Source organism: Parasteatoda tepidariorum, chromosome 6 (genome assembly GCF_982258835.1).
Source record: "Parasteatoda tepidariorum strain Cologne lab strain chromosome 6, Ptep-v5.0, whole genome shotgun sequence".
Lineage (NCBI taxonomy): Eukaryota > Metazoa > Arthropoda > Arachnida > Araneae > Theridiidae > Parasteatoda > Parasteatoda tepidariorum.
In genome coordinates, this window is record NC_141760.1 from 12,195,636 (window position 1) to 12,212,664 (window position 17,029).

Below are 17,029 nucleotides of genomic sequence, written 5' to 3' on the forward strand. Positions count from 1 at the left end.
CCGACTGTATTTTTTATTGTAACTTTTTCCCCAAAGTAAAAATTTTTATGAAATTTAGAAATGGAGAATTCGATTGATGTGCATTTTAAGCAAAACGATCAAACGTGATCCAGTAAAAATGTTCCATGAGTTTCTAAAATTATTTAATTGTATTTTATTTTTCTTTAAGATTTTAACTTTTTTTAATTGACGTTTGTTTTTTTCGATACAACTTTTTAAAATAGTGATCAAAGAATTTTTATTAAATAAAGAATAATGATGTCATGTGAATCTATGAACAAGATCGTTCGAAAAGTCAATCGTCAAACGATTGTTTACTTTTTAGAAGTTGAAACAATCGTTGGAACTGCCTCATTGCTAAAAAATGGAATTGCAAAATTTTAGAACCTCAAATAAGCGATAAATGGCAAATAATTCTGAAATGTTTAATTCAAAGTCGGTGTCATTAAGGTCTTGCATGTCTGTAAAAATATGGAGGCGAAAAATCATTGAACTTAAAATAAAAACAATTTTTATTATGAATATGAACAAAAAGCACACATAATAACTTAGTAGATAAAATGAAGAAATAAATAATTCGTTAAAAATTGAAATCAGTGATTTCTTGATCTTAATGTTGTAAAATTGCAGCAAGGTGGTATACTATGCTTGATTTTGTTTTTCATCACCTGTAAAAGGAGACAAAAGATCTTTTAAAAATAAAATTATGATATATTGTGAAAAATGATACACATGCATTTCAATAACTATTGCGACAAAATAAGTAATTCTTAAATAATTCATTCTGTTTCAAATAAGTGTTTATTTACAAGTATGGATGGTTGACTGAATGTAAACAATAACAAACTTCCTAAAATCGGAAAAAATTAGAAAACTTCCGTTGTATCCCTCCGCTTATGTTATGCTTATGAGGCGATGTGTGATAAGGTTTAATATTTAGGAAGTTTTATTTGTGTGATATTTGCGCGTAATTTTACCATTCATAAGAGTTTTCTGTAATTTATAAATTTTAACAAGTCGTGAAACAAATTTAAAATTAATATCACAGCATAAATAAAGTTGTAAGATGTAACCATGTTTTTAGTGTTATCCCTTATTTGGCTATATTTGTGTAAAATAGCAATGTTTGTTATTTTTTTGGGTAGCATTATAGCCAGCTCACGTCGTCTTCCGAATTCATTTGTGGTTTATTTCGTTGTCTGCTATATTGAAAGAATGTGTTATATTGAAAACACTACAAGTATAATAGTATTGGATGGTGCATTTTTTTCAAGCGTAGGCGAACGACAAATTTTAACCCTTATAGCCATCTGCTCTTAGCTTTACACGGCCAACCCTCCATAGTAAGACGGATGATACTCTACATGGAAAGATACATACTGTCTGGCAGTCAAGAGATGATCTTTCAGTGACGTTGCTTTCAGTTGGCTCGAGATAAGACTATACGCTCACGAAGTTTCTATACTAAACTGCAATGTTTCTTGACAATGGAGAAATATGCTGAGGGCAAACGAAGAAAATAGTTCCCGGCGCGATGTCTGTATTTCGAGATAAATTACGCATTTCACCATAGAAATATGCTAAGTTATCTTAACCCACACATATATAGCGTTAATTTGCTATAATTTTCTTAAAATTTTATATATTTTCAAATTTACGAGCGGCGTATCGCGGAATGGTATCTTTATTTAGAATTGAAGGCGTTAGCCAATGAGAGCTCACGATCAACAGATCCCGCCAAAGGGCTTTTAGGGAGAGCTTTTGGCGTGTAATTTCGCGCGCGCTTTATTGCATATTATCTTCAATCTTTTGCTGTGCTGTAGTTTATTTTTTATCGTTTGAGAAACCAGCTTTTTTAAAAGCTAATATATCGTTATTATTCTACCTATTCGTTAATTTCGTTATTATTAAAATAATGGAATCTACTCCTAAGTTGAACTACGTCTTTCAAATCCACAAGAAAGGCAGCTCTGAGAAGACAATTGTTATGAATGTATTTCATAAATTGCGAGAAGGGAATCCCAGCGATTCTATGAATGATGTGCTGTGTAAAACTTCGGACTTAACTGGCGTATTTACCAGCAGCATCTCACGGATGCAAAAAGAATATGGCGTTAATGGCTCATTTTCCACTCCTGGGAAAAAAAGACCTGCAAGAAAATGCAAAGGAACTAGACTACAAAAGTTTGATGACTTTACTTTGTGTGCCATTCGTCGGAAGGTGCACTTGTTTTTTAAAAGAAATGAAATTCCAACCGTGGCTAAAGTTATGAAAGTAATCAATGAGGATTCTGACCTTCCGAACTTGACTGTTGACACAACCAGGAGGCTAATGCTCGATTTAGGATTTGTATATAAGAAGCGATCCCGCAATTCAATGCTGATAGAAAGGGAAGATATACAAGTGTGGTGACGTCAATTTTTAAGACAAATTCGTCGGTACCGAAATGAAGGAAGGAACATAATTTACACCGATGAAACCTGGGTGAATTTTGGTCACACAAAAGAAGCAGTTTGGCAAGATACATTTATAAAGAGACCGAAAGATGCATTTATGTCAGGCCTCTCAAGGCCTTATGTCTAAAAGCGCCTTCCGGAAAAGGATCCAGGTAGATCATTACCCATGCTGGAGGTGAGAATGGTTTTGTCAAGGAAGCTGAAGATATCTTTAAAGGAAAAAAAGGTAAAGGTGATTACCATGAAGAAATGAATGGTGATTACTATGAAAATTGGTTTCAAAATAAGTTACTCCCCAACCTTGCTGCCAATAGCATTATTGTGATGGACAATGCATCATACCACAGTGTTTTTGTGGAAAGCATTCCTAACTCTTCCACCAAAAAGGATGACATTCGACAATGGCTGACATCGAAAAACATTTCCTGGAGCTTTGACATGCTAAAAGCTGAACTTCTGCTCCTCGTGTCTAATGTCCGTAACAAATATGAGGGCTATCGAGTTGATAGACTAGCCGAGCTTCAAGGGCATACTGTTTTGAGACTGCCACCTTACCACTGTGAACTTAATCCAATTGAGCATATTTGGAGTATTGTGAAAGGTAAAGTTGCAGCCGAAAATAAAACATTTAAAGAGAATGAAGTGAAACAGATCACGAAAGAAGCAATTCAAAACATTTCTACTGAAACATGGAAGAACTGTGTTAGCCATGTTATTAAAGAGGAAGAACTAATGTGGGAACTTGACGGAATGTGTGATTTTACCGTTGAAAGTTTGGTTATTAATGTTGATCCTGAATCAACTGAGACTGCTTCCGAAGGAGACACCAGTACTGATGAAGTTGTGTGTATGTCATCATAAATGATACATGAATTAATTTTTAAGGAATAAATCTTGCAGTGTGTCATTCTTAATACCTACTAAGCTAAACAACTAACTACTAAGTTTAACAACTAAAAACACAATAAAAAGAGCTAGTAAATAACTTGTTTTTAATAGTATTAATCTGTAAAAAAAAACTATCGAAAAAAATAATTCCTTTAAGTATATTTTGTTTCAAGTGGACACATTTAAAAGTAAAAATAGGTACTATTTAGCTTTAAAAAAATTAAGTATACTTTTCTAAAGTGTAATAGAACAATAACAATGTAAAGGGGAAATTTAAGAGACTGAGTATACAAAAATGAAATGGTCAAATAAGAATAGAATATTCTAATGTAAATATAAAGAAAGGTTGTGGTTTAAAAATACTGTTGAAAGGCTGAAGAAAATGATTGACTGTTGGGAGTTTAAATAAATATTTAAAAAAATGATTTTTTTAAAATAAATAATTGAAATCGTGATTTTATTTAAAAAATACTTGAAATTGAGATTTTTTTTAAAGTGATATAAATCAAAATTTTTTTTTTAAATCAATTTATTTAAATCATTGACACCCTGATATTTAGGTTGAGAAAAATATTGATCAATTGAAAAAAAAATTACACAATATCAGATTTATTTAATCAAACATTTGAGTATTGTTTTGAAATAATTTGTTAAAAATTAAATTTTTAAATACATAAAATTATGTAAAAATTAAAATAACAAACTCATAAATAGAATATATTAAACTTCTATATTTTTTAATTTATAAAATTTCAGAATATACAGTTTACATATATTTATTATACTAGATTACTTAATTATGATTACGTAAAATGAATCTTTAAATTTATTATAAGTGCTTCTGATAATTTGACCAATGATTTTCTAACAATCAAAGTGCCAAACAAAATGCTTAATCCGATTATTGCGCCAAATTGGAAGCTAGAAGAGTGTGACGTCATTTCGATCCTGCTCCTTACAACCCTACGGCTGAACTTATTTCTCCTTCTTCCTCCGCCAGCCGTGACGTCATTGTCAAGAAACTTTGCATTCTAGTATAGTACAGCTCGCAAAAAATAAATAAATAAACGAACCACCCTAAATAATTTTTGATTTAATGATCGGATCTTCACGTTCTAGGACTTAATGATTTGATAGGTTAAAAGTACGACTTTTTTAAAATTTAATTTCTCAGGAACTATTTGACGGATTTCGCCCAAATTATGTATTTTGCCATGTAAAACTGCATTCTTTAAAATGAAGTAAAGAATTGTATACCTATACCTTACAATTCGAAAGTTTTTTCGACTATTATTAAATAAGAAAAGGTGGTCCTTAGCAAAAAATGCTAGATAAAATACTGGGCAAGTAATTTGATTTTAATCCATCTTTTACAGGGATCTCAATCATTTTTGAACCGTTTCAGTTTTTTTTTTCATCACTTAAATATCAATTTGAATTTTTTTATGATATGTGCGTTTTTTATGAAATTTCATTTATGTTTCACAAGATTCTAAAAATATAGATGATCTATATAAAACACCCTAGCACCATGTAAATAAAAGAGTTAAAAACCAATATAACAGGGTTACATGAGTTTATAACCTAATGGAATTCTAGTTCTTCACAACGATTGCCTTAACCACTTTGCCATCGCACGTGCACCTCGAAGTAAAGAAATTCTTCAACAGCCAATTATGAGGCAAAGGGAAGTAAAAAATACGCTTCATCCGCCAGTTATCAAGCAAAGGGAAGAGAAAAAAAAAATCTTTCGACAGCCTATTATCAGGCAAAAGGAAATCTTTCAAAGGCCAATTATCATGTAAAGGGAAATAAAGAAATCTTTCAAAAGCCAGTTATCCGGCAAAATGAAATGATGAAATTCTTCAACAGCCAGTTATCCGGCAAAAGGAAGTAAAGAAATATTCCTACAGCAAGTTATCAGGCAAAAGAGTGGTGGATACTTAGGTTTAATTTTCGAGACCGGTGAGAATTGCCCACTATCCTACGTTACCTTCCAGTCAAGCTGGTGACCATCGATCCGAAGCAGAGGGAGCTTCGAGCTGATACTGAAAACAAAACCATGATTCTTTAAAATGATAGATCAAGCAGTCCAGTGCTTAACCATTTTGGCATCGCTGCTTTAATTAGAATAAAACAGGCAGAGATGAAAAAAACTCTCTTGACATTTTAACTTACTCTGAACCGAAGATGCCGCCACCTGAACTTGGTTATTTTCTTTGATGCAAGCCTTCTTACACTCTTCTATGGTTTCGAAATTGTTCTTATTCCCCATGCACCCTCCATAGATGAAAGATTCGCATTTTTTTCCATTGAAATAAAAACGTTCGAAATGGGCATAGCAGATGCCAGGTTGCTTTGGAAGACTGCATGTATTCTCAACTGCTGCGCTTTCAGCTGCTTCTGCCTCCTCTCCTGAGAACAAAAATAAATAAATGAGAATTTTCACGTTTTTTAAAATTTGAATGATCAAATAATTAATGCCCTTGTTGCTGAAAAATATAGGGAAAAAATCGTCCTTATTCATTTTTCTTCAATTGAAATTTACCCTGAAAGCTGTTTGTATTTTTTAAAATGTTAATTTGAGGCACATACATTGTTGTCCTCGATCATTTTACAAGAACTAGGTCATTGATGAGCTTTTCATTCGGGACACATCTTAAAATGCGTGCTTAACAAAATATGACAGAGCTCAAAATGTGTATTTAAGAAAATGGGCATAGCATTCGATTCCGTTTTTCAAGCTTATCTTATTAAATATTAAAATTGTTATTTTATATACTAGCTGAATACCCATCCTTTGTATGGCGTGAATAAAAAAAAATCAATTAATCAGTACTGAACAGCACTACGAAATCACGCATAAAACTGAATACCAACACAATTGAAGTGCGAAGTGGAAGAACCAGGTAAGTGACATTTTTAGGGGTATTTATGAGTCAGTGAAAGTAACAAAATGGTTGCATCAATTTGGGTGTGTTTAATGTGAAAGAATTGTTTTTGCTTTCACTTTAATCTTGACACAACTTATCCACATTAGTTTTTAGTATGCTTGCAAGATTTTTATTTTCAAATTAGGCAGTGGTAAACAAAATAAGGTAAATAATTATTAGTCCCACCTTCTAATAAATCTGAAATAAAATAGTTTGGCGATCAATTTTTTTCTCTCCTTATCTTGTTTATAGTCTGTCTGAAAATGTGGTACTTGGTTTATTTACTAACCTTTTCAATAAAAAATAGTAGAATTTCAGTCATTTTTATTTATTATTTGTTGCCCTTCCCAGTGACTTTATGTGATTATATTAAACAAACCACGTTTTTCGTAGTTCATCTTATCAGAATGGATGGTTGAATTGAATAGGTTCGGAGCGTACTTTTTTGCTTTCCCCGATTATAATCTCTCTGTCACTTTCCTGGTTTTTCCCATAAGCCCTTAAATTAATAAAGCTAAAATAATTTCATTTATTTATTTGTTATCTTCCTGGTGGATTTACGTTATACAATTAAGAAAATTACTTTTTTTTTGTAGTTCATCTCGTCAGAATAGTGATTAACTGTATTTAACATCACTTGGCGTGGTGATATTGCTCGCGGCCAACTCATGATAGTCAAAATGTACCACTAACAAGTCATTTTCTCCGGTACATATTCATTTCAACGGAGAGTAAGATACTTATTTCACAGTATCGGTATTTAAATTGCTTAGTATGGGTACAGTTTTAATAATTACCAATTTCATCAATAAAATACTTTATGTATACATCAGTATATTTGGCACATATTGTTAACTCTTTGAGTTTTAAGCTAAATACATTTATTTATCAATGGCAGCAAACAGATGCCGACATTTTAAAAACAAATAGAATTCTCATAAGACTTTGGAGCCTAACCATTCTCGGTTTAAAATATTTATGAGTAGTGGTGGAAAAAGTCCCTCCTTTTTTATTCTAATTCATTAAAATATTAATACACTATCTTTGTTACCACTGAAAAAAATATATTCTGAAACTACTGAAAACCCTTTGTTGAATTCTTATTAAAACTGCGCTGATTACCATAATACCAGTAGTACATAGTGACGAAATTTATGAAGCGTCACCTGCGTATGGCAATTTTCTACGATTCCCCTTGCGGATTTCTAATTAACTTTTTCACCATAAACCTTGCTTTTTAACACACTTATTATTTTTTTTATTTCAATTAATGCTTATCCAATTAATACATGTTACCGATAATAATTAAGCTATTGGTATCAATAATATTGCGTATAATAATATCCCCAAAACGAATAGTCCCATTAGCTTTGCTTTTCAGTAGATACGTTTTTTTTTTGTTTCGATTTATCGACGTTAGCCTTATTGTCGCCAATTATAGTATGCTGATTTTTTTACGGTTCCTCTAAACGCAAAAACACCTTTACTCCATTAATTTTGCATTTTAGAACGTAGGTCATTTCTATATGTATGTATTACCTAAATTAATTAAGAATCATTGGCGTCAATGGTATGACGATTTTGTACGTTTCTTCTAATCGAATTAGCACCACTTTTCCATTAATTTTGCCCTTAAATACATTTTTTTTCCATTTCTATCACAGTAGATTGAGCCGTGATGGCTCAGGGGATAGAACGCGTTCGCCTTCCGAAGATGTGAACCGGGTTCGAATCCCAGCAGGGCTGGTCGATAGGAATTCCGCATCCGGCTCGCACCCATCACAGTGCTGACGTGAACTATCGTCAGTGGTAGACGGATTATGGGTTAGAGTCCCCATGTCGTCAGGCTAACCGTGGGAGGTTTTTGGTTTTTTTTTTTCTCTCCATGTAACTCAAATGCGGGTTAGTTACATCAAAAAGTTCCCCACGAAGGCAAATTTCTAACAATACTTGATCCAGAAGTTCCCTTGTCTTCTGTATTTGGGTTCAAAATTTCAAGGATATAGAACTGAACATTAGTAGTCTTAAATCCAAAAAATTGGGTCGGCTGTTCAACGACAGTTATAAAATAAAATAATTAATACTAATAAATTAATACTTTAGGGGTAGAAAGTATGCCACCTTTGGCTGTATGTTTGTTTCTTCCTTGCATGCCACTGACTTTCTCAAAAACGTTTGCCACCTCTGTTCTTAACAGTAAAAATCGATTAATAGGAACGATTCAAAATTTTCTTCTGAAAATTCAACAGTTTTTTGGATTTTCACGAATAAAATTTTATCACTTTCTTGGATGGTGTTTTCTCTTACCATAATTTAACCCTAAGACTTTGATAAGTATACTTTCCATCAACTTCATTAATTTTCAAATGTTTATGGTTAGCTATTTCCCATTTATGATTTGTGTAGTCATCTGCTGATAAATTCAAAATAAATAAACACGGCTTTGTTTACATAAATGTGGGTAACAGTAAAGGTTTGCATGAGACCAACACCGGGGCCTATCTTTTCTTGTGCGTTATGTGTTGGTTTATTCAATCATTTCTCGTCGAGTTTAAACGAAGAATTTATAATTTCATTTATATCTAAGCATAGATCATCATATAGTGGTAAATTCTTTACAGTTATTCTTTACTTTAACACTTTTCGAAAATCCCACTCACCTTTCCACAAAAAAAAAGAAGAAGAAAAAAGTTCTCGAAAAGAAGCTTAATGTAAATTAATCTTTTATAAATTTAATATCAAGCCTTTTATAAATTAGTCAAAATCCTAAAAATAGTTTATTACCAAACTAGAAAAAAAAAAGGCTTTATAAAGAGTTAAAATTGGTGACGTCTGGTCATCGATTTTAAAGTCGCTCAGTTGAATAAAACTTTTAAATTCTCTCTCAAATGGTAAAAAAACATACGTTTGTCTCATTAGGTCAGAGGATTCGAATGCTTATTTTAAAAAAAGATGTTGAATTATAAATTTATAGAAAAAAATAAAGTTTTAAAATTAAAAAATTATGACGAAAAAAAATGTTTAAGACAAAAGTACGGTTATTTTTTGCAAAAATAAAAAAAAATGTATGAATGGTAAGGCATACTTTTTTGTAATAGCAAAAAAATAAAAAAAAAAACAAATATTTTTAAAATGTTTAAGTATTATTTTTTTAAAAAAATTTCTCATATACTTTTAAATGACCTTCGCTTGCGTGCATATTAAATGCTATATCAGCACTAAAAATATAAATTAATACCCGTGTTAAAAAATTAAAAAAAAAAAGAATCGGAACTCATAATCGTATGAAATTTGGAATTGGTCTACTATATAGATTAATTTACTTTTGAGAATTTTTTTTCGAAGATTTATAATTATAAATTTATAAAAAACGAATAAAATGAAAAAATGTAATTTTTTTATTGTTAAACACAAAAAATTTATGAAGAAAAATTAAAGTATGGTTAGTTTTGTTAAATATAAATCAAAATTTAAAAATACTAAAACATCTTTTTTGTGACATTAAAAAACGTAAAATCATAATTAAAATTTAAATTTTTAGAAACATTATCACAGCAATTTATTAATAAATTTTGCATATTTACTAAATTGCACAGTAACACAAAAAATACAAATCGATACATTATTTTAAAGAAAAATTTTTTAAAAAAATAAGTCCCTGAAAACTATTTAATTTATGGAAAAAAAAGAACTTTTATTTGGTTTTCTATATATTTATTTTTTTTTTTTTTTTTGTAATGAAACCAGGCAAAACCATCAATTATTTCACCATTGACTTCTCAGGGGTGCTTGACCTGCTCTCTGACAGAAAAGAATTTCCTCGTCAAAAGGCAAAAAGCGGGAAGGTGAACGAGTTCTATTGCAATTCTGTCTTTTGCGTCATTCGTATCGTTTGCCCTATTGACATACTGATGAGACGGTGGCAACACTTGGTAGAAATCGAGGCATTGTTATACAAAGGAACTTTCAGTTTCTTAGGAAAGACTCATTGGCAAACTTTTTGAGGCAATTGCGTTTTTCACAAGACAATATTTACTTCAATGATTTTTCATAATTTTTTATCTATTTCATTGCTTATTATAATTGTTGGGATGAAGGGGGATCAAACAACGATGTTCTAAAATCTTTATTTGTTTGTAATTTATTAAATACAGGTTCTATATCCTCATTGTCTATTAGAACTGTATGAAGTCTAGTGAGCATTAACCGATACAGAGTTACAGTATGCCCGGTCAAATACTTTAGTGCAAAACATCATGGCTTATGAGATTTTTGTATTTTTCGTCCGAAATCGAATATATATATTATATATATATATATATATATATATATATATATATATATATATATATATATATATATATATATATATATATATATATATATATATATATATATATATATATATATATATATATATATATATATATATATATTCTTTATCTAATTCCGATGTAATTGCAGACCTGTTCATTTTCGCTCTTTGCAAGAATGAATTTTGACATGAAATGAAATGACATGAATGTTATGACATGAGAATTGAATTAAAAATATAGACAGAAATATTTTAAAATTTTTGCCAGTGTTTAAACACACCATCTATAAGTATCATGCATTTATGCTCATTTTTAATTTATTTTTATATATTTGCAATCAAAATCATTCTAAATTAAATTTATAAATCTGATAATTAAAAGGAAGATTCATAAATTTCCCTATCTCTCTAAATATACAAATATGATCTTCCTGAAATTCCGGGAGAATTAACAACTATTGGAGGAATTACAATTGTTACTTTCAATGAATTTGCAACCCTATTTTAATAATTTATCCTATTAACCCTTTCGCGCCGACTGTCACAAATGCGTGACAGCATAAAGCCGTATCAATCAGAGTAAAAAGATAAAACTAGTAATCAAAGTAATTCTTTAGCAGTTTATTTGTGGGCGGAGTTATAATTGTTTGATTTATTTAATTCACCATTACTTTGCTCAAAATAAAACTATTTAGTTATACTTTAATCTGACATTGATTATATATATGATTAAACTAACAATAATTAAGGTAAAAGCAAAGTAAGCCTGTTAAATTAGCAACGCCTACATTTAAGCAACCGTTTTTTATTTATTTATATCCTGATTCTGATTTTGTACGAATGCTTTTATGAATCACACGTCCCCAAGGGGTTAACAATTATTTACTTTCGTTTACCTCTTTATTTAAGTAAAAAAACACACTTATTTACTCTTTTTTTTTATTTTTAGTTTTACAATTATCAATTCAATTAATCATTTAACCTATTTCAATTTATAACCTATTTCAATAATTTACCAAGATAACAATCAACTTTTGTTTTCTTTGTCATTTAAGTAAAAAAAAAAAAAAAACAATTATTTACCTTCGTTTTTAGTGTCTTTACAAGTTGTCATGCAGGCATCGAAGGTTGGGAAATTGTTTTGATTTCCTTGGCATCCCCCATACACAAACTCTTGGCAAGTCTTGGCTGTAGCGTTGTAAAAGAACCTTTCGAAGTAAGCCAAACAGAGACCCTGTGTCACTTTCTGGAGGCATGGCGGTGCTTGATCCTGGTTTGGCGAATCTCGTGGAAAATTAGTACCTGTATTAAAATTCAATACATTAAATTAAATCCTTTATTGAAAAAGAAGACATTCTTTGAAAGTAACTCAACAGTTAATATTTACGGAAAATAAGAACTTTTCTTTTACTATACTACCAGCTTCATCTTCTTAAGAAGTAAATGCTGGTGGTATAGTAATGGAATCTATGCACAGTAATATATAATAAAGATATAATATATTATATCTTTATTATAGTAATATATAATAAAGATGAACCTGACTCTTTTCCATAATTAAGCAAAAGATTCCGCTTCGAATCTCGAACTTGTTTAGAATTTATTCTAAGACTACAGCTATGAGTTACAAATGGAAGGTTCAAGTTAATATGAACCTACATTTTACTTCGACTAGAATAAAATTTTGATCTCTTTTTAATTTCACAAAAATATTTTATGTTTCGAAATTGTTTAGACATTTTGGAAGACTGATAAAATTTTTGGAGAGCTTCGGACGATATAATAATAAGTTAAACCTTTTCCAAGGGTAATTTTTGTAGCTAAGCAGTTCCTTTTTATTCCTTCCATATAGGAACTTCACAAATTTCCGAAGTTTCTAACAGATTTCAGTACCATATACAGCTGTATATCTTATTGTTTGCTCCGAAATTATCAAAGACCCTCTACTCAAAAATTTTATAAAATAAAAGGCTTATCCCGAGTTCTTCAATTATATTATGCATTTAAGAGAGCAATTTGTATATGTTACAACTATTTTAAAAACTATTAATTGAAAATCTTTTTGAGTGACAATATTTTTAAACTTGATTTTAGTTTGATAAATTTAATGATTGTTTGTCATAGAAATTAAGAAACACAATATGGAATAGCGTAACAAAATATTTGTATGATGCAATAAAATATGGAATAATATGACTATTTTAAAGGTTTGCAGAACCCGGAAGTTGTGTGTTATTTTGATTATGCTACAAAAAAAATATTAAAATGTATTACAAATTAAATGCAAATAATGTTACAAATTAAACTTTAAAATTCCATACTTAAAAAAATATGTTTGCAGAAGTCTTCAATTTTTTTTACTAAATAGTAATCCAAAACTATATGAAAGTCATACAATTTTAGTCAATGTGAATAAGAAATAAAATGGTTTTGATTGTATCACCATTTTATCCGTTTTAATGAAAACTAAATCATGCAGATTAAACTTACTTGCAAATACAACACTGATTGTACTGAAAATGAGTAGAGCTGTTAGTGATGCCATTATTTCGAAGTTATACGCAATCTGAAATGGAACAAATTATGACATTAGATTTTTAGCAGAGATTCATTAACAATTTAAGGCAGTCGTGAGTAAATAAATAAAGTAAATAAATAAATAAAAAAGATATAGCCTTTATAAGTAAATAAATAAATAAAAAATAAATATATTAAAAAAAATAATACAATTCTATGAAAAGAAGTAAATTTTTATGCATAATTTTAATGGGTATTTGAACAGATATTTCCTTGATGAAAAAATAAAAATTAATGCTTTGAAAACAATCACGACTCAGCTTAGAAGTTTAAAGTATATAAAGGAAGTTTTTTGTGTAGGTTTAGTATTAAAGTTTTTTAGAAAACATTTCATAGATTCAAAATTATACCACTGTGTCCCTCTCTCTGTTACATCATGAATAAATAAATATATATGGCAGATATGATGTCAAGTTCAATACAATTTTCCTTTTCTCAATTATATCTAAATCTTATCATAAAGTATTACGAAGCTCAAGTGTAAGGTAGAGACTTTCAAGTAATTATCGAAATCGGTGAAATGGACAAAAATAACAAAACAAATAGAGTATGTAAGGTTCGAGTACTGATTTTATAAACCTATTCGGTTGAAAAGAAAACGTAATTATGATAGATTTCATTCAAGCGAGGAAGATAAACAGTCTAATTCTTAAAATACTTATCAACATTTTAAACTTTGGTGTGTAACTGTAAGTAGAAAATTGTAGAGTTATGGTGACGTTAGTTGAAATATTTAACTCCCAATCCGTACTTACATTCGATACAAATTTTCGACGAATCTTGGGAAACTAATATAATGCAATAAGTAAATGTTAATTACAAATTGCATACTTCTGTTTTTTAAAAGTATTTTAATTAAAATTTCACTTCATATTAAAACTAAATATTTGAAGAAATAAATTTAAGAAAAAAATTATATTTGTGCAGAATACTGAAATTGTGTGAAATAATTATAAGGAAAGAACTAGGTATAAATAGTTTATACGCGCACTCCCTTATATATAAGCATTTCATTACAATTTTTATTTTATTTTATTGAGTATTAATGAATTAGAAAACATTACAAATGATTCATAAGTTTTTAACTTAGTAAAATAAGTTTAGTTTTGTTGTTTATGCATCTAAAAATAACATATAAATTATTCTTTTATTGATAAAACATTTTCAAAAATTTAATTATTTTTCTGCTTTTTTTTTTTTTTTTTTTTTTTTTTTTTTTTTTTTTTTTTTTAAATTTCATAAGGCATAAGTTTAAAAACTTTCAAATGTGATAAATTAAATAATGATTAAAAATTTTCTTTGGAGAAATATTTTTGTTCACATAATTATAAATATTTGCCTAAATAATTTATGTAACATAATAATTTCCTAACTAGTTTTCAAATTTGCTTTTCTTTTAACCAGCAGGACATAACTATTAATTAACCGAGATGGAACAAATTCTTCCGATTCCTGAATAATTTTCTTCAACATAGACTCCACAGCTTTGGAAAGCTGGAATTTTGTTGTGATCTTTATTTTTGAGCCATCTTTTTACCGATACAGAGGTACGAACGAAAAATGTCCGGTTACTGCAAAAGCGACAGCAGATATCTCTACGCGAGATCTGAAACCGTAACGAACGGAGAATGTCCGCTCATTGTCAATAATAACCGATGCTCAAGAGTGTTAGTATCTATAGAAGAGGAAACACTTTTAGTTCCTTTTCTAAAAAAGTGAGAATTCGATTAAAGAACTTGGAAGGAGCCGCGGCGGTGGCTCAGGAAATAGAGCGCTTGCCTCTCAAAGACGAGATCCAAGTTCTAATTCCAGTGATGGCTGGTGGTTACGATGCTGACGTGAACTATCCTCAGTGTCAGATGGATCATGGGACTAGAATCTCTTTGCCGCCAGGCTAACAATGGGAAATTTTCGTGGTTTTCCTCTCCTTGTACCGCAAATGCGGATTAGCACCATCAAAATGTTATTCAGGTGTTCCCTTGTGTTATGGATTGGATTCAAAGTTACAAGGCTGTGGAGTTGAACATGGATAACCATAAACCCCCAAATGAGTAAATATCAGTTGTAAAATTTAATATAGACATAAAAAGCCCGGAACTTACTACATCGAAATGGTTCATAGATTAATATTTTAATAACACTTATTAACGATATTAAAAATTTTACATGTTGTTAAAAATAATTTTACGTGAGTTAAAAATACCTTCACGAAGATAGGAAATTACATAAGTTAAAGGAAATTTTATAAGTTATATTAAGTTTTTTTTTCTCTTTTTAAAATCTTTGAGCTGTACATGTTTTTTTTTTTCGTAAAATCTTTTTTTTATAACCTAAATGCTCTAACATACTCACTTTAGAAATTCAAGACGCTAAAACGTACTTCAATTTTTAAAAAAAAAATCTTAAAAATTATATTTTTTATTTCTTAATTGTAGATATACGATATTGTAGATATATACCTTTTATTTATTCACCTGCTAACATATTTATTTATTATTCGAAGATATGTATTACTCTTTAGGCTAAGAATTTTAAATTTTATTCAAAAATAAGGAAATACATACATTTCTCTGATATCTGTTCTCAATTTTTATATCAGTTCTTCTTCATTTTAACAAAAACCATAATTCAGTTAATCGTATTTATTTTCGGTTTATTCATAGACCAGTCTGAAAACATTTCTATTCCAAAAATAAACAAACATTTTCTCCGCATTGTTTCTGTTTGTATTGGAATGTTTTAAGTAAATAAGTAAAATTAAGCGTTTACGAACGATTCAAAAATAAAACATACTTTATTTATAATTAAATTTTATAATGTAAGTAATATTAATACTTTATTTATAATTAACAGCATAAAGTGTTATTTTAAAAATGCTTTTTTAATCTAATTTTTTTAAATCTGATTTATACAATAAATACAACTGAAGAAATAAAGTTTTCGTAAAATGTCACAGAATTTTAGATTTTGATTTTCCACCCCCCTTTTTTTCCAACAAAACTCAAAACATTACGGATTTTTCTACTTAGTTTAATTTTTTGCAAACTACTTTATTTTCATGCAAAAGTACTTAATGAATACAAGAATACTTTTTTTTTCGCATTTCTCAGAAAAAAGTATTACATTTGTTTCAGTATCAATTAATAAATTTTTTTTTATTCAAAGTATTTTTTTAGAAAATACAAATGTAGGAATTCATTATAAATGTAGAATAATTCTTTGAATCTCACTTAATTAAATGCGATTTATTTAATTTATTTTGATTTTATAAACTATTAATTTATATTAATTAATTTAAAAGCACTCACCTGTTCGAACTACTTGACACAAATGTAATTAGAAGGTGTATCTTTTGTAGATGGAGGTCAATATTGTCTTTCCCACAGGTATATATATACCTTTTATTCTGTTCCCTAATCGAGGGTTATTTGTTAGGTATGCCAAGGTCAAACAGTTATCGCTCTTTTGGCGTATCCTTGCTTTGGCGGAAGGAGAAAATTATTTACGGGAGGATGAAACAAGCGTAATTATGTTTTTTGTTGATAACAATTATATTTCCCCTTTTTCTGTTCATCTTTCCGTGACAAATACGGTAGAGAAAATTATCTTTACTTATCTACAATTTTGGTGTATTATTATCTGCGTTTATCTATGAGTTATGCGACATTCATTTGGAATAGAACATAATTTTATAATATAAATACGAATAAGAATTGATCCTAAATTCTTGTTTTGAGGTGGCGGTTAGTTTGAAAAAATAAATAAACGACAATAAATAATTTGTTTTTGGTATTTATCTATTTTGAGCTAGTAATTGTATTCAAATCGTGAACAAAACCGGAAGTTTCATCTGAATAAT

The 17,029-nt window shown here is 29.3% G+C and overlaps 1 protein-coding gene across 1 annotated transcript; it reads right to left on the reverse strand.

Annotated features, from left to right (window-relative positions):
- Window positions 1-494: 494 nt before the first annotated feature.
- LOC107442689 (thrombin inhibitor hemalin) lies at window positions 495-16,736 on the reverse strand. Its single transcript, XM_016056316.5, has 5 exons — window positions 16,479-16,736; window positions 13,084-13,159; window positions 11,677-11,895; window positions 5,524-5,760; window positions 495-668 (listed from the first exon to the last, which is right to left on the reverse strand). The coding sequence occupies exons 2-5, from the start codon at window positions 13,136-13,138 to the stop codon at window positions 643-645; spliced, it is 537 nt and encodes a 178-aa protein (XP_015911802.1). The 5' UTR covers window positions 13,139-13,159; window positions 16,479-16,736; the 3' UTR covers window positions 495-642.
- Between the last annotated feature and the right edge of the window lie 293 nt (window positions 16,737-17,029).